Source organism: Pteropus vampyrus, unplaced genomic scaffold (genome assembly GCF_000151845.1).
Source record: "Pteropus vampyrus isolate Shadow unplaced genomic scaffold, Pvam_2.0 Scaffold261, whole genome shotgun sequence".
Lineage (NCBI taxonomy): Eukaryota > Metazoa > Chordata > Mammalia > Chiroptera > Pteropodidae > Pteropus > Pteropus vampyrus.
Window position 1 is genome coordinate 2,107,381 of NW_011889042.1, and position 23,711 is coordinate 2,131,091.

The following is a 23,711-nucleotide window of genomic DNA, read 5'->3' on the forward strand; positions in this document are numbered from 1 at the left end:
TTAACTCTTCTTTATTAACAATAATTTAGAAAAAGTAGGAATGGGTTTTTATGTGTATTTTTTGTCTATTTGATTTTTACTTGTTTCTTTCTCTACTTCTACATGCCCAGATCCCATTTTTCTTGGAAAAGACAACAAAAATGAAAAATTCTACATGTTCATCCATGTAAATTATATTGTGGTCCTCACATGTAGATCATTTACTATGTTTAGTAGGTGACTTTGCTGAAATAAGATTTTTTAAAAACAATTCTTTGACTACAGATTTCCAAGTAAGTAAAATGTTGAAAAATCAAATAGAAAAGACTCTCTTAAAGAAAACAGGAGCAACAAGAACTCTCATACTTTGCTGAAGAATTGGTACAATTGGTACAATCATTTGGAAAAAACAGTTTGACAGTATCTAGAAAATAGGCACACTTTATAATCTAGCAATTCCACTCCTAGATGTATACACAAGAGTTACTACAGTAACTCTTGTGAATATATACATGTTCAAGAATGTTTACATTGGCATGCATGTTTCATAATAGCCCCCAACTGGAAACAATCCTAATGTCCATTAACAATAGAATAAACGAATAACTATATTTATACATCAAAAATAAATGATCTGTAGCACTACACAATAACATGATTGAATCTTAAATATAAATGTTGATTGAAAGAAGCCAGAAACAAAAGACTATATAATGTATGGTTTTATTTCTATATACAGAATTCAGAAGCAAGAGAAACAAATCATAGCATTTGGGTCTGCATTCTTACACTTAGAAGGTAAAGCAAGGAAATATTTATTGTAACAAGCAGGTCAGTAATTTGAAAGAAAAGGGACTATGGTAGGGGAGGGAGACAGGGCTTCTAAAGACACTTATAATATCTCTTTCTTGATGGTTTTATGACTGTTTGCCTTATGATTTGTTAATTTATATATTTATGTTTTATGCACCTTTTTTGTTTGTGTTATAGTTCTAGTAAAAAACATATAAAAAAGAGAAAAACCAAAGTTTTTTATTACTCTTTATTTAAAAACATAACCAGAGGCACCTTGGTTGTTTATATTCTGTGGTTGTCATTCAGTCTAAAATAAACATTGAAAGCATATAATCGGCAATAGTTTAATGAAGCAATAGTATTTACAGGATTCTCAAATGGGTACAATATAAAATCTGTCATAAAAATTAATAAACGAGGCAAGGTAGAACACATTTTAATACTGGTACAATGGAAATAACGGCTTTACAAATGTTTATAGGATTTCTACAGCATTTTAGAATGAATCTTTATTCCACAAGAATGATCAAATCATTTAAATTAAATTGATACAGTACACAGTGGTTTATTAATATTAGAAACATTATAAGTGCCCTATAAAATATTCTGTTACAAATACTCAACGGCTTTATTCTCAGTGACCATTACCTTTATTCACACATAATATAAACGTAGCTAGCAAGTCAAAAAAAAAACTTACTAGAAGTACTTATATTTCTTCATTATCCATTTAATTTTCATCCATAAATGTGCTGTAAACATAAATGTGGGTCTCATAATAAAAACAAAACAGTGTCCCCAGGTCTGCTTTCCAGTCTGGTGACTTTTACAACACTATTTGGCATCTCAAAGCAATATTTATTTGCGGGAATATAGGCATTTCTGGGAAACTGCTAAAATATCTTTTTAGCCTAAGCTTATCATGGGATATTTCAAGGATATCATCTATGGCTCCTCTCAGGCTAAAAAGTGCAACGATGATCTAAAATCCCTTGTTTTATATCCATGAAGCAGTGCTATCCTTATTCCTGGAATTGCAGTGGAGGTTATTAGCATCAAAGCTAATTCTGCACCTCTGGTCACCCTCACCATAATGAGTTCTCCTTCTCCATGACACTTAATACATGAGTGATGAATTCTGGCGGAAGCTATAGTACTGTCCACTGCTAAGTAGACATGTCTGGCAGAAATACTTGGCAACTTTATAGGGGAGTGACTGATAGGGTTACAAATGAAATACAGGATGCCCAGTTAATTTAAACTCCAGGTAAATAATGAATAATTTTTTATAAAAATTATTTAGTATAAATATGTCCCATGCAATAATTAGGACATACTTAAACTAAAAATATTATTCATTGTTTAATGGGCCATATATACCTAACAATTATTTGTTGATGTGCAATTCAAATTTGATTGGGTGTCATGTATTTATATTTGCTAAATCTGGCAACCCTGGAATTGCAGGAAAGAACACAAATCCAGTTAGGTGTGCATTATTACTATCATTGAATCAACAGGCTGTTGACAGCGAGTCAGGTTTAACAGGGAACCTGCTAGGGACCTCAGAGAATCCTTGGCAGGGTGCTGTGGAAAATACAAGGTACATTTTGAAGACTTCATGAAACTTACATTTAGTTGCATGAATGTGGACAACAGACATCAAAATAATGAATATCACAGACTTCAGTGAGCCTAAGATGCTAGAAATGATACATTCTAATTTTTAAGGTCACATTGGATCTTTTGCTTCCAAGTCTTTTGGAATATAGTTAGGTTTGGATGGAGACGGTCTTACCTCTTAATTGTGTAGAGTGAACAGAAATCAAATCTAAAGGGCCTTTTTTTTATTGATCAAGTTTGTAGCACTTAATGAATGCTTGAGATTTACAGGCTGAAAAGCTTTTCAATTATCTGAGAATACCCAAGATAAATAGAAACTAGGTTATTATCTTAATGTCATAACTGTGCTTACAGATACAAATTTGTTATGTAGTTAAGTTTGAACAATATCTCTACCCTAAATTGAGTAATTCCAAGATAAACATCTCTTTGGGGATTGCATTTTCTGTTCTGTTCTCTTATTGATAATGCAAACTAGAAAATACCCAATAATAGACTTTATACTACAGTATATATGGGCTCTGCACATATTTTAAGTCTTTAAATGGAATTATATATTCGTATAATTATTGATACATACTCTACTACATTAAAAAAAGGATTGGGGTGATTTTATCTGTAGATTTTACGGATCATCATATGGAGTCAGACAGAATTGGCATCAATTTTGTTCATCAAAGCTGCTTGTAGAGAGTGGCAGAGTTTGCGTTGGGCTTCTAGGGTGAGCCAGCTATGAAAAAAAATGTCCCAATTATGATATGAATTATGTTCCTGAGGCCAATACAACTTTTCTTCTTCCTTACTAACAGAACTCAGATCTTGTGTAAGGCAGCAATGCATCCAGATTCTAAAAATCACTTTCCCACCTTCCCTGATATAATCAGAAGTTCTTGGATAGCACCTGTTAAAGAAATGAGGGGGTATCTTAGCTAGTACACCTTTTTGTTCTTTGCCCTTTTCCTTATCTTGCCTAGAATGTAGACATGTGGCTTTAGGACATGTAGCCATTCCGTACCATGACCAAAGCCATATATTAAAGATGGAAGAGCAGTGATGACATGGTGAAGCTGCTATTACCAGTTATGGACTACCTGCTTCCCAAGGGAATATGTAGGTAAGAAAAATAAGCCCCTAGTTGGTTAAGCCAGATTTCTGTTACCTGTAGCCAAATGCAAAACCTATCACAGTTGCTTCAGAGTTAAAGGAAAAAGGGAGCCTAAGGGCTGGGTGGGAAAAGTTGTTCTGTCTACCAATAGTTTTTACTAGACATCCTCCTAGTAAGTGGATTTTGGGGAGCACAACGTATGGCATAGATCTTATTTGTGATTTTGATATTGTTGCTCAATATATAGGTTTATTATTTATTATATTTTCATTTGTTTCCATATTACCTAGCCCACTATAGTAGTTATGGGTGGGGATGGGACAAAAAGGATCCTAGGCTGAACAAGAAAAGGAAGAGGAAGAGGCCTCTGCCCTCTGCCCCTGCCCCTCACAGTCTGTGATTACCAAGGAATGTGATCTGAAAGTAGAATCCTATTGGATGCTCCAAAAAGAGGAAAGAGGAATCTGGCCATACCTCCAAAGAAGGCCATATAGCGCCCAGGAGGACCAAGCTGAATTGGCAAGAGGGAAAGCAAGCTGTCCTGTAAAAGGCACTGATTCTTAACAAGGGAACAAAGGGAGGGCAGTGTTGGGTAGGGAGAGTGTCAGCAGTGGAGTCTGTGATGTGTCTCTGTTGCCAGAGGGAGATAGAAATGTAAGCTTATAGTTAAAGAGGTCAGCAGCCTAATGTCCCAGCACTTCAGCTGGGTTAGCGGAAGGATGGCTGTTCCTTTCAGAACCAACAATAGAGGTGGTCAGGGAGAGGAGAGATAACAAGGTTTGGAAGAAATCATGCAAGATCAGCTGATGGACTAGATTTTTGGTGTGTCGGTCATACATATGGGTGACAAAGAAAAGATCTGCCAAGACCTTTTCCTATCAACTCTGCATGACCTGACTCCTGTCTACATCTCTCTCCCTGTCTTTCACCACTGTCAAACTCTCTATGTTATAGTCACATTGATCTCTTTTCAGTTCCTCTGATAGGCCGTGATCCCTTCCACCATGAGATCTTCACACACGCTGTTCTTTTTCCTGGGAACTCTTTCTTCCCTGACATCCATGGTGGGCCCACCTCCACACGCCACAGATACCCTTCCCAGTTCATGTCTATTCATTTTTCAGGTCTCACTTCATCACTTCCTAAGGAATTCCTTCGTAAATCATCCAAGCTGGATAAAGTTCCTCTGTGAGTTCCCACAGAACCCTGTTCTTTTCCTTCACAGCACTTACTTCAATGCAAAATTATACAAATAGCTGATTATTTGATTAACATCTATTTTCTCCTCTAGGCTGAAAGCTCCAAGACAGTAGATCTGGGTCTATTTTTGCTTAATACTAATATCCCTGGTACTCCAGCACAGTGCCTGGCATACAGGAAGTGTTTAATAAATATTTAATAAGAGAATTAAAAAAAACCAGACATTCATTGCTAAACTGGAGATAATCCTCACTACCTCATAGAATTTTATGCAGCCTAAATATGAAAGTGTTTTGTAAAGCATAAGGTAACATTTAAAAATTATTATTATTAAGAAAGCTGCCTTAGATTATGATTCTAAATAAATGGTTTTGAAAAGGAACCAAATTTTTTTTCTAAAGGCATACCTGAAATTTTCTCCTCAAGGCTCGAGTCATTACTGGGGTCAGTCCAGTTCCTGTTTCCATATTTTCTTTATTGGTAAGTGGGGTCCCACCTGGGCTCCTGCAAAGGTAATAAAAATATTAGAAACTGTGTTTTATGCCAATTATCAAATGAATTTAGAAAGCATCAAGACAAGAAAGTATATTACCTTTCTACATCGACTTTTCTTAATAGTTTCCGCAGATCTATCTGACTTTTACCAGGAGTACTGATAAAATAAAGACATAAAAATTAGAGCTTGCTAGATTTTATCATTTTCCCCAAAGTAAAGCAGTTATATTTATAGGCAACACTTCAGAAAGTGATTCTATCTGGTACATTAAAAAACAGCAGTAGGTGCTGATAGGAGCGTAAGGTGATATCATATCATTCCAACAAGTAATACTTCTTGACTTAGTAATTAAATGTATAAGAATCTATCTTAGGGAAAAACTCAGCTATGCACATAGATGATGGACAAGGATGTTCACAGAAGAGTTATAGATATAAGAAATCATAAGCAACCTAAATGTCTCAAAACAGGATTTTAATCTATGAAATTTACATAAAATAAACTGTATGTATTGAAGAAATCAAAATGATGCTTTAAACTCATTTTTAATAAGATGGGAGAAAGCTCATGACACATTAACGGGAAAAGCCATAACTGTATCTACAATATAATTATACACAGGTATATACACACATTATATTTCCTTGATTCTAAGACATATCAATTTTCATATTTTATTATTTCTGAAATTGAGCTGCTTAAGAAAATTTTTTTATATAGTTTGCTAAAAATATTTTTTATTGAGGTATAATTGACTAAAATTTTTGATAGTATTTCTTCCCCCTCCCCAAATCTGTTATTAAATCAGTGGTGTATTTTATAATAAATAATAAAAATATGGCTAGAAAAAGATCAGAATGAAAACAGGTTAACAGTAGTTATCTTCAATGATATGTTTATTTGTATGATTTTGATTTTACTCTTTAAACTTTTCTGTAGATACCAATTTTTCTACAATGAGCATAAATAACTTTTAATGTTAGAAATAAGCAAAAAATCATTCTTTTAAGTAGTGGTAGTGCATAATACTGTGCAATTCCTTACATTAAGACATTTGTAACTCGAGTTGATAACACTTTGGAGCTGGGCTTCAGGGTAACACGCTGCAGGTCAGAGGCTGTAACTAGTGGATTCTGTGCCTTTGGGGATGGAACAAGCTTTAATAGCAAAATGACACATTATTAAAAGCATATTAAAATATCATTCAAAATGTAAACATGCTGAAACAATGAATATTTGACTGCTGAGTATGTGTTAGATATATCCACTACTCCACTCAATGTTTATTCCAAAGCTTCAAAGTATGTCTCTACCTCTTCAAACTAATGGCTGGCAGATGAGACTGCCTAATTAAATAATTTGGGGATCTATATATTTTGTTGAGGAAACCCAAAATTACTCAAATAAGATATAAAATACCTCAGAATGGCTTCTATACATAAGACTTATATTTTGTTTCCACAAAGGGATAACCAGGTTAGTAGCTGAAAAGACTTTGTGTATGGTCAATGACATCTTACCTTCGTCTTTTCATCAAAATTCTGAGTTTTCTTCAGTTTCACAGTCAGCAGATCTTTAACTGTTATCTGCATGGGTCCCTCTTTTTTTAATGGTTCAGCCTTAACATACATGGAGAAATTAGAATTCAATTTGGAACCATGATACATAGTCAAATGCAAATCTAAATCTAGTTTTTAACAACTTGGATTTAAAAGTTAACTCTCTCTATTCACCTTAGGAACCTATCAAATTCTTTTCACTCAACCAGGAATAATTCTTTTTCAGTACCCATGGATGCTAAGGCTATTGAAAGTAGTCATTAAAATGCATGACTCAATAATAAGAGATAGAATAATTCCCTGCATCTTCCTCAGGAGTTTTTATAATAAGACAGGAGTTGAAGAAGTTTCTCAAATCAAAGTTAAGTTTTATCTGAACTACCTAAAAAGATAACTCAGTTCCCACAGAGCAAGAATGTATAGTCAGTCTATGGCGATGTCACCCTGAACAAGCCCGATCCTGGCTGACCTCGGAGGCTAAGCAGGGTCGGGCCTGGTTAGTACTTGGATGGGAGACCACCTAGGAAGACCAGGTGCTGTAGGCGTTAAAAAAAAAAAGAATACGAGATTGTAAACTGACAAGGTCTTTGCAATCTGTGAGGTCAACCAAGGTTTGCCTCGCCTAAAATAAAATAAAATAAAAAAATGTATAGTCAGAGAGTTATACAATAGGGCAACTATAACAATAGGCTCTGGATTTAACTCTGCTATTTTATTTAATTAATTAATTAATTTATTTATTTTAGGCGAAGCAACTCTTGGTTGACCTCACAGATTGCAAAGATCTTGTCAGCTTACAATCTCTTATTTATTTATTCATTTATCTAATGCCTACAGCGCCTGGTCTTCCTAGGTGGTTTCCCATCCAAGTACTAACCAGGTCTGATCCTGCTTAGCTTCCAAGATCAGATGGGATTCAGTATGTTAGGATCTGCCAACTCTTTATTCTGAGTTCACTCACTCTTCTGTTCTTAATTTGGTTTCTCAGGAAGGTTTCCTTCTAGTAAAAAGATATGCTGAGAGACCAACAGGAATCTTCTACTCTACTGGGTTTCATTTATTTATACTTAACAAAAATAGTAACTTTCATTTCTTTTTCTTTTTAATTTAAATAGTTGTCAGATCATCTTTATTTATTTTTACTTATTATTATTGTCATTATTTTATTGGGATATAATTGACATCTAATATATTTGTTTCAGGTATATAACATAATGATTCGATATATGTATATGTTGTAAATTGATCATCATAATAAATCTAGTTAACATTTATCACCACACATAATTACACGTTTTTTTCTTGTGATGAGAACTTTTAAGATCTACTGTTTTAGCAACTTTCAAATATACAATACAGTATTATTAACTATAGCCACCATGCTGTACATTATATCCCTAGGATTTACTTTTTTTTTTTTATGGTGACATTGGTTAACAAAATCCAGTAAATTTTCAGGTATACAATTTAACAGTAAGGCATATATATATTTGCATTGTGTGTAACTTTCATTTCTAAACCTAGCTTTCTTGAGTTCCCAGGGGACTGAGTTTTTATAAGCACAATAATTGACATAATTAAGATATGGAATCGGAACAGAATATAGTCTTCTTGTCAAAGCCCTTAGTCCAGCCTTAAAAGGCCACTCAGCTTTACTCCTCCATTACATACCTCCAAAACACACCTTTACTAGTTTTTTTTTTTTTACCTGAAGTGTTTTAGTGAGATTGGATTTTCTGAGCAGCAAAGGAGCTCTCTGTGGTGGAGGCGGAGGCAAAGGAGGAGGTGGAGGGGGTGGCAGTGGTGGAGGAGGAGGAGGAAGATGGGCAGCTGGCTGAGGCACCCTGTGAAGATGTACAGCTTGGGATTTTCCAGGGGTGGTTAGAGCACAGGCAGGCACATCTGTAAGTTTACCACTCATATAACACCTTTGACCACAGCTTGGACAGGAAGAATTTCTTGAGATGGTCTGAAAGAAGACATTACATTTGGCAAAGGAATAAGAGATTAATTGGGTTCTTACAGCTGAGCCTCATTAAAATAATAGCTACTGTGTTGAATATTTTCTCAGTATACCACGTGCTTCATAATATTTTCTCATTTATCACAGGCTCATTCATTCATTCATACATACATACATACATACATACATATATACATATATATATACATTTGTTTTATGTGTGCTATATGCCAGGTGCTATGGGTACAATGTGAGCCCTGTCTGTCACCTCATAGAGCTAACAGTCTGGTGAGGAAGACGGACATTAAACATGCACAAACACTCTCAAAAGAAAACAAAATAGTAATTCAATACCAGCAATGAAGTGTGAGCATGAATAGTGAGAAGTCTAGGGAGTGGCATTTAGACAGAATATCAAGGATGAATTGAGATTTACCAGGAGAAGGGAGATAAGGCCTGGGGGAAGAGAGTTCCTAGTAGAGGGAAAAATACTTAATACAGCCAAGAATGTAATATATTCAAGGAACTGATAAAAAGGCCAAGGGGCTAGAACATAACTGTCTGAACTGCACTGTGTATACAACCTCCCCACCCCCCACTGAATCATATATTAAAGTTTTAACCCCCAGCACCTAATAATGTATTTGGAGATAGGGTCTTTAAAGATGTGATTAAAATAAGGCTGTCAGGGTAGGCTCTAATCCAATCTGACTGGTGTCCTTATAAAAGATGTTTGAACACACAGGAAAGACACCTGGATGGGCGTGCACAGGGAAAAGACCATTTGAAGACACAGTGAAAAGGCAAGTCAAGGAGAGAGGCCTCAGGAAAAAAAGCAAACTCTGCCAAAACCTTGATCTCAGACTTCTAGCCTACAGAACTGTGAGAAAACAAATTTCTGCTGTGTAAGCTACCCAGTCCGTGTTACTTTGTTATGGCAGCCCTAGCAAATGAATACAGTGACCCTATGAAGTAAGATGGTGTATTAGTTTCCTGTGGCTGCTGTAACAAATTATCATAAGCTTGGTGGCTTAAAGTAATAGAAATCCATTTTCTCACAGTGCTGGAGCCTAGAGGTCCAAAATCAAAGTGTCAGGAGGGCTGCGCTCCCTATCAAGGCTCTAGGGAAGAATCTGTTCCTTGCCTCTTCCAGCTTCTGGCCATTATCAGCACTCCAATCTCTGCCTCTGTGGTCCCACTGCTCCTCCCTTTTTGTGTGTTCTGCTCTGTGTCTCTTTTATAAGGATGTTTGCCATTGGATTTAGGGTCTACCCAGATAACACAGTATAATCTCCTTATCTCAAAATTCTTAATTTTATCTGAAAGACCTTTTCCCCCAAATAAGGTAATATTTATAGGTTCCAGGGATTAAGACTTAGACATATCTCTGGAAGCAGGGATGTAATCCCAGAAGCTTCTCTCCAAACTAATGAGTGTTATATTTATTCTGTGTTTTGGATGTTGAGAATAGGGGCTTTGCTTAAGAGAGTTTGGAAAGGGTGAGTAGTCACAGTTTTTTTTCTGCTTTTATTAGTCAAGAAAATAAGAACACCCTAAGTATGTCAAAGACGGGGAATATAACGTAGGCAGGTTGTTCCTCTGCTGATGAAATCATTGAGAAGCACAGAGGCAATAGTGAGGCAGCCCAGAGATCAGCAACAGAAGAAAGTCATGAATACCCTGAGGCTGGAGGGACAAAGGGAAGAGCAGTAGAACCAGATCTCTGGAGCTAGGTTAACCCAGGGGATCAAGAAATATGATAGATTTACTTTTTGGGAGCTAGAGTCAGGGAGATAACTACAACCATTGCTGGAAAAATTGTTGAACACAGAATGAAGAGGAAAAACACCCTGTCTTCTCTCTCCCCCGAATCTCTCATCATTGTTTTCCATTAACACAGTGCAATCAGAAGCCAGGTGACATGGAGCTTGGGAAATACATAGCCCACAGGGGTCAGCACCCCTGCAATACTAAGCTGAGTCTCTAAGCTTTAAGGAATAGATCTGAGGGCAAACAGGTCTAGGACTAGCACTGGCCTGTAGCTATTCCTCCTTCTGGTTAGAAGCAAATTGGGATTCCTATTGGGACAACCCCTTCCTTCCTTACTTAATTTGTTTTTTATTGACAATACCAACCTTTAGTGCTTCCTGGAGCTTGCACAATTCACTTTCCAAAATGCAAAACCGTTGTTTTAGACTATGAAGTTCTTGGTGGTAGAAACGGGATGGAAAGATGGTATCCTTCAGTACTTCTAAGCTCTGAAAATCAAAAATATACAAGCTTGGCTCTGATAAGCAATATGATGATAAGGACAAGAAAAAAAAAAGGACAAGAAAGTGTTTTGAAGCAAAAGTAGATACGACCCAATAATTTCATCTTATCTGAGCTTAGTCTGAGTGCTACACTGACCTGAGAGTACACATGCGTGAACACACATACCAAGTATGTAGAAAAACCATATTCCTGAAAATAGATGTGTCAAATCCATACCTGGGCTACGCAGTTCTGACACCAGTTGTATATAGACCATACTCTATTTGTCCAAAGTTTTACTGTATCTTTGATACTGGGAAATTTGAAGTTCCAGGATGATCTTAGCCAGCTTCTGCTAAGGGGTGTATCTGATGAAGGAATAACCACTCTGTAAGAAAAACAAAACTGAATAAATAAAAAACGCCTGAGTTGGAATAATAACCTCTAATTAAACAACAAGCTACTTTTATAGTATAAATCAGGAACAGAGACTTCCTAAAGCCAAATTCTTCATTAAATTCCAGGTTTCTAGGATTCATTTATGCAACACATATATTTGTTGAGTAAAAAAAAAGTAATAAATAAAATAGTAGATAGGCATTAGGGATTCAGTAATGAACAAAATAGACAAAAACTCTGCCCTCGTGAAGTTTACAATCTCATGGAAGAAAAGTAAAAACAAACAAATAACATATATGTGTTGTTAGTGAATAAATGCTAAGTAGAAAAAGATATAGCAAGAGAAAGGGGATGTGAAAGGTGGGTAGAGGTGAAATTTTAGATAGGGTAGCCAAGAAAAGTCTCACTGAGAAGGTGGCTTTTGAGAAAAAAAGAAAAAACCTAAAGAAGCTAGCCATGCAAATATCTGGGAGAAGAGCATTCCAGGCAGGAGGGATACTAAGTGGAAGAAGTTTATCTGAGGTGTCTGGAGAAGAGGCAAGGAGGCCAGGATGACTTGCAAGGATGGAGAAACTGAAGGGAAGAGGATTTAGGAGTAATGTTAGAGTCAGATCATAAAGGCCTTGTGGGTCTTATTTAGGACTTTAATTTTCACTGTGAGAGAGGAAGGCATTGAAGGATTTTAAGCAGAGGAACAATAGGACATGATTTTAATAGCCTCAGCGCTGCTGCTGCGTTAAATACGCTCCAGAGGAGGTGAGGGCAGAAGCAGGAAGACCAGTTAGAGGCTTTCTCAGTATTCAGGAGAGATAGAGTCAATGATGACATCATGGTTACTGCTTTTCGAGGGCCTATTTGTTTTAATTTTTTCCTGTACAGAGAGCTATCACAACAAAATGTGAAAGTATGATATTGACATCTAGTACTCTCAGGTTCCTAGAATTTAAAGTCCCAGAGAATAACTGACCAAACTTTACCAAAACTAAGATTTAAAAGCTAGTCTTATACCTCTCTTTCATCGCTTAGTGATCAGATTTATGTGATTAAATTGACTAGGAAAAGAGAAAATAATAGTTCCTGTGCACCTCTAGCACAGTTCCTTGTGATTTTTACTTCTTTTGAATTCTTAAACTATGGTTGCTACACAAAATTCAGGATGTTCAGTTAAAATTTAATTTCTGATAAAGGGTGAATAATTTTTAGTGTATATGTTATAAACGTATATTACAAATATGTATGTTACAAATGTTGCATGGGATAATACTAAAAAATTCATTGTTTATCTGAAATTCAAATTTAACTGGGCATTCTGTATTTTCATTTGCTAAATCTAGTAACTTTTTCCTAAACTGACAGGATTTTTAATATTTTCTATGTTCCACATTATGTCTTACCTTTCTGGTGAGGGTGGCAGAGAGGGAGGTGTGATTAGCTTGGACTGAAAGCGAGAGGCTTCTTTTTTTTTGAATAATCTTTTTGCTTTGGCTTTTAGCTTTCTTCTCCGTTGATTGAACTTGGGCATGATTTCTGCAGAAAAAAATTGAAACCTCTTTTATTGAAGAATAACACACACACACACACACACACACACACACACACACACACACACACATATAGAAAATGCACAAATCTTGAGTGTATAGTTCCATGAATTATCCCAAAGTGAACACATCCTTATAACCACTACCTTAGTTAGGAAATAGGTTACTACGAACATCCCAGAAATCCACTGAAATGGAGCAAAATTTAAATCCAGATTTAAACTATCTCTAGAGAGGCCTTGGCTTTGGCATTACATTACTGTCTAATTTTGTTTTGATTGTCTTGTTTTTCTTCATTAAGTCAAGCGAATTTCCCTTTATTTGTAATAGAGAAAATGGCTATCATTGGGTTATGGTATGTTATTAGAAGGAATTAAGTTTCTTTGTCAGTAACATTTACTGAGCATCCACTGCAATAGATGGAGTTAGTAGTGAAAGAAAGAAAATTACTGAATGCCCATTTACTTTTATGTACCTTCACATACATTTTCAGGTGAATCCTCACTATCCTGCAAGATGTTATTATCCCTGAGGAAGAGGATTTTTATTCTTACTTTTACATAAGAATAAACTGTGGTTTAGAAATGTTAGATGATTTTCCCCATGTAATGCAATAAAGTATTAAGTCCAGATCTGCAAGTCTCCAAAAACCATGTTCTTTCTAATATACGGTGGTATAATTGTATATTAATAGGCAATAGACAATGAAATAACAATTACCAAAATCTACCACATCGGTGTTTCAAAACATTTATTTTAAAACAAAAAAAAAACACCTATCTAGTATGTTTATATTTTAATTCAGATCCTCTTCTGAAGAAAATTAAACTAGAGCTAGCTTGAAGTTAAGTTCCAGAGGCTCACGCTGCTTTTAGTTGTTGATACCTAAGAAACAAAGATGTCATTTATTCAAGTAGCAGAACTGAAAAAAATGGTCTCAAGGGCTGGGCCTCCTTCCCTTTAAACTTACATTTGAATAGGAACAATTGGCCTTTAAAATACACATTCATTCCACTTCCATTTACCCAGTAACCTTCCAGCACTTGGTATGCTGCTCTAGGCTTGCTCAGCTCTCAGATTCCACTGGTTGAAGAATATACCCCTGCCCCCTGTTGGTTGTAAAAACTGTGAAGTGGCTTAGTTCCAAGAGCTTTGGACTTGCAGAAGGCACCCCTAATGGCAACCTGTGATAGCGTATTTATCAACAGCTCCACTAGGAGTAAAGGTTCTTGATAGCTTCTTATTGAACTAATTATCAGGTGTCTAATAGAGCATTTTTCTTAGTTGTTCTTCCAGGCTTGGAAGACATACCAAAAAATAGTTGACTTCGACTTTATTATATTACTTTTTCTTCCTGCTGAAATAATGAAGGAAGGCCAAACAGGGATTATTAAATACACGGAATGTTCAAATGACGTATAGATTTTCATAAAATAAAATAAAAGAAAAGAAAAGAAACTAAACTAAACTAAAATAAAATAAACTAAAATAAAATAATAAAATAAAATAAAATAACAATACTCTGAATGAAGAAATTTAGGAAAGCATCGGAGGAAGCAGCAATCTTGTAATTGCCAGAAAAGAAGGTTAACTAAAGCTCATCAAGTCCATGCCCATAATTTTCTATGGAGAAATGTCACTGGAAATCTCTATCCAAGGCCCAGAGTTCACTGGTTGGGATCCCTAGAATCCAAGATTTCTATGGTAATGATGTAGGGAGGTGGGAGAACTGGATGTTAAACCAAGCTGTATTCAGAGCCTGCAATGTGCTGTCAGACCACTGGAACCTATAGAACAAAGGAAGACTCCTGCAAGGATTACTAACAAAACATTTACCCATACCACCAAGGGAAAACAAGTCTTTATGTCGTAATCTACACAAAATAAATGCAACCAGTCATTCCCTATGGCCAAAACCCTGGCGAACCTATAGAACAAAGGCCAAGATTGCTACCATACCTTTCACGCTATATACCATCAAGGGAAAACTGGTAAATAAACTAAGAACGATATATAAACTGAATTCCCTGACCACTCTGGGTCTCTGTCTCTCTGTCCCTCTCAGTCCCTCTTAGCCTGTTTCCACTTGTCTCTCTGTTTCTCTGCCTATGGAGCGTTGTTCCTTCTCTAATCACGTTTTCTTTCGTCTCTAAGTCTGGCGTGCGCTTGAATTCTTTCCTGCACGCTGTCAAATACCCTCGCTGGCTCTCTCTCGGTGCAGGACTCCACTCGGGGGATTTGCCTTGCCCTGCATCAGTAACCTCCCCTTCCTTGTCTTCCATCTGCCCCTTTGCAGCCCTCCCCGCTTTTGTTCCCTCTCTCCCCTTGATGTGTTTTGTTAGAGATCAAACTGACATAGAGAACTGGCCTCCTGCCCCTCTTTTCTCTTATAGTCGCCGACCTCAAAGGTATAAAAACAGACGTTAGAAAGGAGCTGGTTAAACTTGGTGGATTGACTCTATATCTTTATCTCCGCTCCAGTGGCGTACTGGGGTTAGCGACTGCTACATTTTCAGGAAGTCTGCAAGGCAGTTGTTAACACATTCATCGTAAAAATTAAATTATATAAACTTACAATTAGATAATTTATATTTATTAAGGTAATCAGCATGTAAAACTCATCACTTCCTAATGATTTTACAATTATCTATGTTCTTGAGATTGTTTACTTTATTGTATATAGTGGAAATGCTATAGAATGCTACAGTATGCTGTGTTACTGCTCATTTCTTCCCAACTCCACATTCAGTGACTTCACATTAGGAATATTGAAATTGGCCATGATGGGAGTATTTATACCACAAATATTATAAAACACTACAAATTAGGGCTTGATTTATTATTTTACTAATTGTTAAGCAAGTGAGAAATAAAATGTTAATAATGCAGATTAAACTTAAAAGTTGTGTCTTATCTGTAGTTGTTCCTTTGTGAAATAGCAAAAAATATTGAGGAATATTATTCTAGCATTTGAAAACTATTATCTGATTCATCAAAGGAGTTGCTTACACAACTAAAGTGAATTTCTGACATAAATCTTTGTGTTTTGCTTTTGTCTTACTCCACTGAGTAACAGAAAATATCAACCAACATTTATATCAGGACTATATGTGTTCATAAATTGCAAACATAGGTTGGCTACAGATACAGGAAGTTTGCAAAAATCAACAATAGCATTCTGTGAGAATCAATTGATTATATTAAATTTATAAGAAAGAGTACTATATATTTTATTGTTTATAATTATATCATTATCACCACATATCAGTAAATTTATATTAAAATTATGCATATGTTAAACATTTATTAGCAAATACTAATCCACTTCCTTCTAAAACATCATGAAAAAGGCAATAAAGGAATAAAAAAGGCATAAACCCATAGGACAAATAATAGGAGCAGAGACTATAATAGATGATAGATGGCAACTAAATTATGGAAAATGGAAAGCAGACAGATGAGTGGTAACTGACTCAGAGCAAAGGAAACCTGAGGCTTCACTGCCTGTGGTAGGGCAGCCAACAGGAAGCAAGACAATTCCCAAAACTCTGAGAAGATTCAGGACTTGAAGGCACCTACTACTTTTTAAGGTTTGGGGTAGGGCTAAAATGGACTGATTAAAAACCTTTATAAGGGTTGGGTAGGACTGTGGAGTCTGTCCTCCAGTGCCTGCAGCTAGGCAGCTTGGTTCATGTCTTCTCCAGTAAAGATAGACAGTTTTATTTTCTGGAGAAGAACCACAGAGGTACTGAATTCTGGGCCACCAGGCATAGCAGGGTCATGTTAAGGGATGGTCCTGGACTGAAAAGTGAGACTTTCAATTCCTTTCCTCAGCTCAGCTCCCAGAATACAGCCCACCAGGTTTAATTCCCTGTCTCAAAGCTCCATACCCCTCATTACCCCATGCAGGAGACTAGAAGATTCCTGTCTAGGGAAATTGGCTAGACAAAGAAAGAAGATCTACAAATACTGACATTTGGGATTCCCTCCAAAGCGGCCAAATCCTTGATCAATTACCCACGGCTGTGCCCACAGTTTGCCAATATCTTCCTCCCCTCCTTCAAGCTTCCAATCATCTTTTTGTGCCTTCCTCTGACATATAACAGCAAAGGCTCATCAGTCATTACAGGAAAGTCTCTAACATGAAAGACAAATCACAAATAAACAGAAAAAAATGTATTAACATTTCAAAGGAAATGGAAAGAATGTCAGAAGCTAAAGAAAACTTAAAAAAAGGAAATATCTTCAGAAAATTTGATATTGCATTCATGAAACAAGGATGAGAAAAAGCTTTTAAAACTTAACAAATAGCAGCAATTAAAAAAATGTCAACATTTGGAAAATAAAAGTTTTATGAGAGAACAGAAAGTGAAGAGAATTTTATCAAATAAACAATACAAAAAATATTCCCCAGAACTGAAGGACTTGAATTTCCAGATTGAAATGGTCCACTCAGTATAATGAATAAGAGAAGATTCACGCTGAGGCATGTCATCATTTAGAACACCAGAAATAAAGAGATCCTGAAAGCTTCCAGAAGAAAAAAAAACAGTCTAGATACAGAGGATTGAGAAGAGAGTGAAATCAGACTTCAACAGCCAAACTGGAATTCTGAAGGAAAATGTTTTCCATCCCAGAATTCTATACCTGGCCAAACTTTTATTCAAGTGTGAGGAGAATTAAGATCAACAACGAGAATTTCTAGCATAATGGTGACCACAGTCCTGGGAAGACAGCTGTGAAGTAAGCCTAGAGCAGGGGTCAGCAAATCTTTTCTGCCAAGTGTCAGATAAATATTTTAGGGTTTGCAAGCCATCTGGTCTCTGTTATAACCACTCAACTCTGCCACTGTAGCACCAAAACAGTCATGGACAATACTTAAATGAGTGTGGTTATGGTCCAATAAATTTTATTTGTGGCCACTGAAATCTGAATTTCATATAATTTTCATGTACCACAAGACATTACTCTTCCTTTAATTTTTTTTCAATTATTACAAATTGCAAAATCATTCTTAGCTTAGGAGACGTATAAAAACAGTAGTTTGATGACACTTGGCTTAGAGTACACATTGTCAGTGAGTGACAGAGGGCTTCAGTAACAATGTCTCTAAGAAAAAAAAGGAAATAGATAAATTACCTAGTGTGTTTGATCATCCTAGCAGAGTTGACTATTTTTTTGTAAAGTTAGGGCCAAATTGCTGATAAGTGCTTAAAAAAACAAGCATATAAAAATGGCTAGGAAAAAAGTTGTACAAGAAACGTAATCATAGTAACACTATATGTTCTGTTGTTATGCAATATTTAATAGGACAAACACTGAATGTTTATTTAATTCAAAATGATAATATATGATTTTGGGAAGATAGATGGAGAGAAAGTAGAAAACAGTCGATGTCTAAATTTATAGTGTCTAAAATTGAACCAACCAACCAATCAAATAAATAGTATTATAAGCATGTTATTTAGAAAATGGAGGCAAATACCAGAAAAATTTTAAGAGTAAATAGCGCTGTCTTTGGCAAGTGGGAGATGATTCAGAGGACGGCCATTTTTTGTTTGTTTCTAACTAAAATAAGTCTTGTATTAGTATTCGACAGTTAACCTTTGGTGTGTATTATTAGCTTGAAAAATAAGAATACCACCATTCTGAAACTGGGCCATCTCTTTCTCGCTCTTTCCTGGTGGTTGTTCAGGTTAACCATGCTTTCAAATTTCTAAAGAGTCCTACACAAGCTGATGTATGTCATTTTGGAGATTACTTTTCATTGAAGAAAGTCTAGGAACTAAATCATATTTTCTCTTCTCTCTTCTCTGTGTGTGTGTGTGTGTGTGTGTGCATGTGTATATGTGTAAGAGAAAGAGGGAGAGGGGAGAGAGAGAGAGAGAGAGAGAGAGAGAGAGAGAGAGAGAGAGAGAGAGAGAAGAAGGAGTGGGCTCTGTGTTATTGTCACTCTATCTAACAGCCTTCTGATTAAATACAATAATTAGCACATGCAGAGACTTTGGAAAGAATATGTCAAATCTGTTAGTGTAGAAAGATGCAGTCTGAGATAATTCTTGGATTAATATTCCATTCAAAAATAATCATAGCTCTTTAAAAAATTCAGGATATTTCACACTTGAAATAGGACAGAGGACTCAGCAAGCTAAGGTTTATTACTATTGCTTTATTAAAAGCATTTAGATACTCTGCAGAGGACAACTGTCCAACTGAGAGAGTATATAGCAGTCTTCCTTGAGGTTAAAACACATACATGTGCTTCCTTTCCAAAAGAGAATAATGAGACATACAAATAATTTTTGCTGGGTTAGGTGGGATTCCAATTGCTAACACTAGATAGAAACTCATTTCTAAGCATTTTTCCTATTTTTTTTCTTTTAATTGAAAAGTTCTCGGATGTGGTTTCATAGTGTAGCAGTTAGCACATCTGCTTTACACGTAGAAGGTCCTGTGTTCACATCCCAGTGGAGCCACAGTCCAAGATTTATGGCCTTGCCACCCTGAACAAGCCCGATGTCTTTCTCAGAAACTAAGCAGGGTCTGGCCTGGTTAGTACTTGGATGGGAGACCACCTAGGAAGACCAGGTGCTGTAGGTATAAATAATAATAATAAAGAAAGAAAGAAAGAAAAGAAAAGTTCTCTTCCTTCCTTTTTACCTTCCTTGTTTTGAAAAGATTTTAAGGCCAATTAAAAAAAAAGCTGTACCATGACATGATTTAAAAAAAAAAGGAAGTGAGGAGATTAAGATACTTCAATATAGAACAGAATATATAAAGTATGTTATAAATAACACTTATATACATATATTCATAAACATGAATCAGAGATATTCCTCTGATTAATTCATCCTGTCCCTTCTTCTTATCGTCCCTCCCCTTTCTGTCCTCTAACTTTAGTTGTCTTTGCCATCTTTCTCCTGAGCTTTCCCCTGTTTTTGTCTTTTGCTATAGTTTATTTTCCCATAGACTTTTTATTTTGAAAAATTTCAAACCTTTACTAAATTTATATGAATAGTATAATAAACACTCACGTATCATTCATTTAGGTTAACCAGTTGCTGTTATCTCTCTTTTTGTATAGGTGTGTTTATATATAATATATAATGTATTATACATATATTATACATAATGTATAAAATAGACAACTTATGAAATGTTATATAATTATGTATTTATATAAATTTACTTTATCTCACTGGATACCTTTCGTATATTATATATATACATATACATACATACATATATATGTATAAACACACACATCTATACAGGAAGAAAACAACTGGTGAATCTATGTTTATTATAATATTTTTAGCTTTTAAGTTTTGCGAGGATGTCAGAAAGAACCTTTATTACTTTTATAATAGTCTCTTCTGCTCTTATGCTTTCTTCCCAGATGCCTTTGGAGATAGAGTTTGATGACCTTTCTGAGCTTTTGGAAATGCTGCCTTTTGGCTGGCAGCTTTCTGTGCAGAAACTTTTGGGGCTGGAGGCTTCTTGCCTGCAGCAGTCATCTTTTTTGTTGGAAACTTTGCAGCAGCTACTAGAGCTGCACCTTTAATAGCAGGTGCTTTTTTGGGAGAAGCTTTTAGGAGAGCTGCCTTTTCAAGCTTAATTACTTGGTTCCTCATTTTCTTTGTCTTCATGACTTTGTAATGATCAAAATCCGTCACCTTGGCTTTCTTTTCTCTGGCTTCAATCTTCTTGACTCATCTTGTGGCTGTCCATTTTGTATCGGTGTCTGTCTTCTGGCAGACTTGTCAAAAATACTTCTGACGGGCACTGTGTGGGAACTTGAGGATGAAGTCAGTGATCAGCATGCATTTGAAAGGCATAGTCTGTTTCCTTACTTGAGTCCAAGGTCCATCAACCAAAACTTAGTTCTGATCAATAACATCTATAATTGTGACCTCCACTGACCTCCATGAAGTGCCTGAACAATATGTTGGCAGTGTTCCACCAGAAGGAAGGTCAGCCTAACTGTGCTCATTTTATTATATTATTTTTGGAAATTTCCTCAAGGTTTAAAATTTTTCAATAAAACATATGTAACATGTAATGTAAATAATATATACATATATAAAATATTTATACACACATGTAAGTTTATGTTTGTGGTTTAGCAGAGTTAGTTGTAGATATCATGATACTTCACTCCTAGATACTTTAGCTTGAATTTGCTAATGTGGACATGGACATTCTCCTACAAAACCACAATCACAGTCAGGAAATTTGACCTTGATATTATCTAATTAATAGTCTATTTTCAAATTACTCCAATCATTTCAATAATATCCTTTATAGCTGTTCCTTTTCCCTCTCCACATTGCATTTAACTGTAGTGTCTCTTAACAGTTCATAAGAGTTCCTCAGCATTTTTATGTAAGTATTTGCCTGTCTCCATGTTTATATTTTTGAAGAGTCCAGGCCATTTGTTTTGGAAAATATTCCTCAGTTTGGGTTTATCTCATTGTTCCTCCAGTGATTCTTCTGCTTTCAGTCTTTCTCCTTACCAGTTCATTTTCCACACTGTTACTAGAGTTAGTTTTTTTTTTTTTTTTAATATGACTGATATTCCCTTGCTTAAAAGTACTTGATGGTTTCTTATCACTGTGTAAACCAAATTTCTTAATATACTTTTCAAAGCTTTTCAGTTTAGCTCTTCTGGCCGTTTGCAGCCTTATCTCTTCTAGCGATTAGCAGTTTATACTCCAGGTATTGTTCTCCAAGTCAATTTATACGTCCTTCAAGACTCTATTAATTTTTCTCACAGATATTGTTGAGCGCTTATAATCCACCATGTACTGTGGTAGGTGCTAGGATACAGTTCTGAACAAGACAACATAGTCTCTGTCCTTATGGAATTTATACTGGCTGAAATGTCATCTCTACTGGGCTTCGATAGCACTTTATGTGTATTATGGGCCTGTTGAGTTGGCTCCGACTCCTGGCAACCCCATGAATGAGTGATGTCCACAATGTCCTGTTCTCAGAAGCCCTGATCAGCTCCTATAGACTCATGCCTATGGTTTTTTAAATTTTATTTAGTCAATCCTGCTCATATTTTGTCTTCTGTTCCTGTTGACTTCTATTTTTCCCAGCATTATTCTTTTTCTAAAAAACCCACCTTCTCATGATGTGCCTGAAATAGGACCACTTCATGGACCACTTCAGTTTTGTCATTTTTGTCTCTAGTGATGTTTCAGGCTTAATTTGCTCTAGAATCCTTATTTTTGTTTGCATGTTTGTCACTCAGAAGGATTATGAGCTTTTTAAGGATTAGGATAAATTTTATTCATCTTTGTTTCCCCAGGACCTAGAGTGTAGTGGGCACTAAATAATGTTTCATTGAATAAATGATTGAAAGAAATCATTCCTGTTAAGTGTTAGCTAGCAAGTGTTCTCTCTTTTAGTTTAATTGTATTGTTATGCTTTAATACAATTACATTCTGGAAAACCTCTTAGTGAGGGGAATTTTAGATTCTTCAAATTATACCACACCCTTATATAGTTAAAAGATAGGTCCAAAAATATTTCCAGTAGGAAGATACAAAAAATAATAAAGAGCTACAGTCTACTGCAGGAGTTGGCAATGCCGCTTCTATTAAAACTCCACCGTGTGATATGAAAAGTGCTTTTAGTCAGGGGACACCTCCAAAGCTGTGGCAACAACGGAAATGACAATTGCATTGCATTACTGTCTTCCTAAAACATATTTTATGGAGGTTTCTTACACTTTCAAATGAACAGCTTTCAGTCAATTAATCAATTTCCATTACCAGTTCAATTGATTCCATAGGGCTATTTCTGGTACTTGCTTATATTTAATCTTATGTTTTATGCTGTACGATATTCTTTTTTAGTTCCTGGCTTTTTTTTTTTTTCCTAAAGAAATTGCAGCTCCCTAAAGCCTAGTCCAACACAGTATTAGGCACATAGTAAACAGGGCACATTTCTAAAACTGACACTCTCCAGAACGTCAGACGATATTAAGACTATATTAAAGTACTCCCTTTCAAGAAATGTATATTCCCGCACTTTAATTTGCGCATAAGAATCACTGCGGGATCTGCTAAAATGCATATTCTGATTCAGTAGGTCTGGGTAGAGCCCAATAATTTTCATTTTAACAAGCGTCCAAAGTGATGCAGATTCCTTGGTCCATGGACCACATACTAAGTAGCAGAGCTGTAAAGGATTGTGCAAAAGGAAGGCAGATACTTCGCTCCAAAACATATTTTGCAGACTATTAATTAAATAGAAGTATAGTTAGGGTGGAACCAGACCGACCACTTCTTACCCAGCCTCAAACCTCCTTTTTCCGCTGAGTCCAGCCAAAATCCCCACCTTCGTAAACAGTTCAAGAACACGAGCAGCATCAGGCCCAGCTACGGAAGACGCGAGCCCGGGTAACAAAGCAAGATACCCCTGCACTTACTAGTCTAAGAGCCCAGGGATTAGATGTCGTCCAGGCAGTGGCCTCACCCTCGCCATGAAGAAAAATTCAAAATTAAAACCTTATCGTAGAGGGACCAATCGTAGCCATGGTCTGTCCACGATTCGCTCTCTCTATAGCGTAGCAGCACAGACTGGCTTGTGATTGGCTGAGACAACATCAGGCTCCGACCAATCAGAGCTGAGGAGCTTCTTGAATGAATTAGGGGAAGGCGGGAGCGAAGGGGAAGCAGGAGCGGAAAGAAGGTGTGTCACTTCCCCTAAGCTGTTTGTGGAAGCCTTTGTGTAATTGGGTCGTTCTTCTTCCAATTGCACCAATCGTAATCTTCTCTGTTGAGCC

General features: G+C 36.1%; 1 protein-coding gene and 2 pseudogenes across 5 annotated transcripts; 1 reads left to right on the forward strand and 2 right to left on the reverse strand.

Annotated features, from left to right (window-relative positions):
- Positions 1-1,004: 1,004 nt before the first annotated feature.
- PRR11 (proline rich 11) lies at positions 1,005-23,513 on the reverse strand. Of its 5 annotated transcripts, XM_011375065.2 has the most exons (11): positions 23,355-23,497; positions 16,888-17,050; positions 12,767-12,899; positions 11,211-11,361; positions 10,856-10,978; positions 8,466-8,726; positions 6,719-6,817; positions 6,243-6,355; positions 5,295-5,354; positions 5,110-5,206; positions 1,005-3,127 (listed from the first exon to the last, which is right to left on the reverse strand). In XM_011375065.2, the coding sequence occupies exons 3-11, from the start codon at positions 12,892-12,894 to the stop codon at positions 3,059-3,061; spliced, it is 1,101 nt and encodes a 366-aa protein (XP_011373367.1). In that variant the 5' UTR covers positions 12,895-12,899; positions 16,888-17,050; positions 23,355-23,497; the 3' UTR covers positions 1,005-3,058. The 5 variants fall into 5 exon arrangements, with proteins under 5 accessions (XP_011373367.1, XP_011373366.1, XP_011373364.1 ...); XM_011375064.2 differs by lacking the exon at positions 16,888-17,050 and having other exon boundaries at positions 23,355-23,513; XM_011375062.2 differs by lacking the exons at positions 16,888-17,050; positions 23,355-23,497 and adding an exon at positions 23,217-23,348 and having other exon boundaries at positions 6,243-6,337.
- LOC111729430 lies at positions 7,184-7,302 on the forward strand (annotated as a pseudogene).
- Positions 20,151-22,099, reverse strand: LOC105302142 (annotated as a pseudogene).
- Positions 23,514-23,711: the final 198 nt, after the last annotated feature.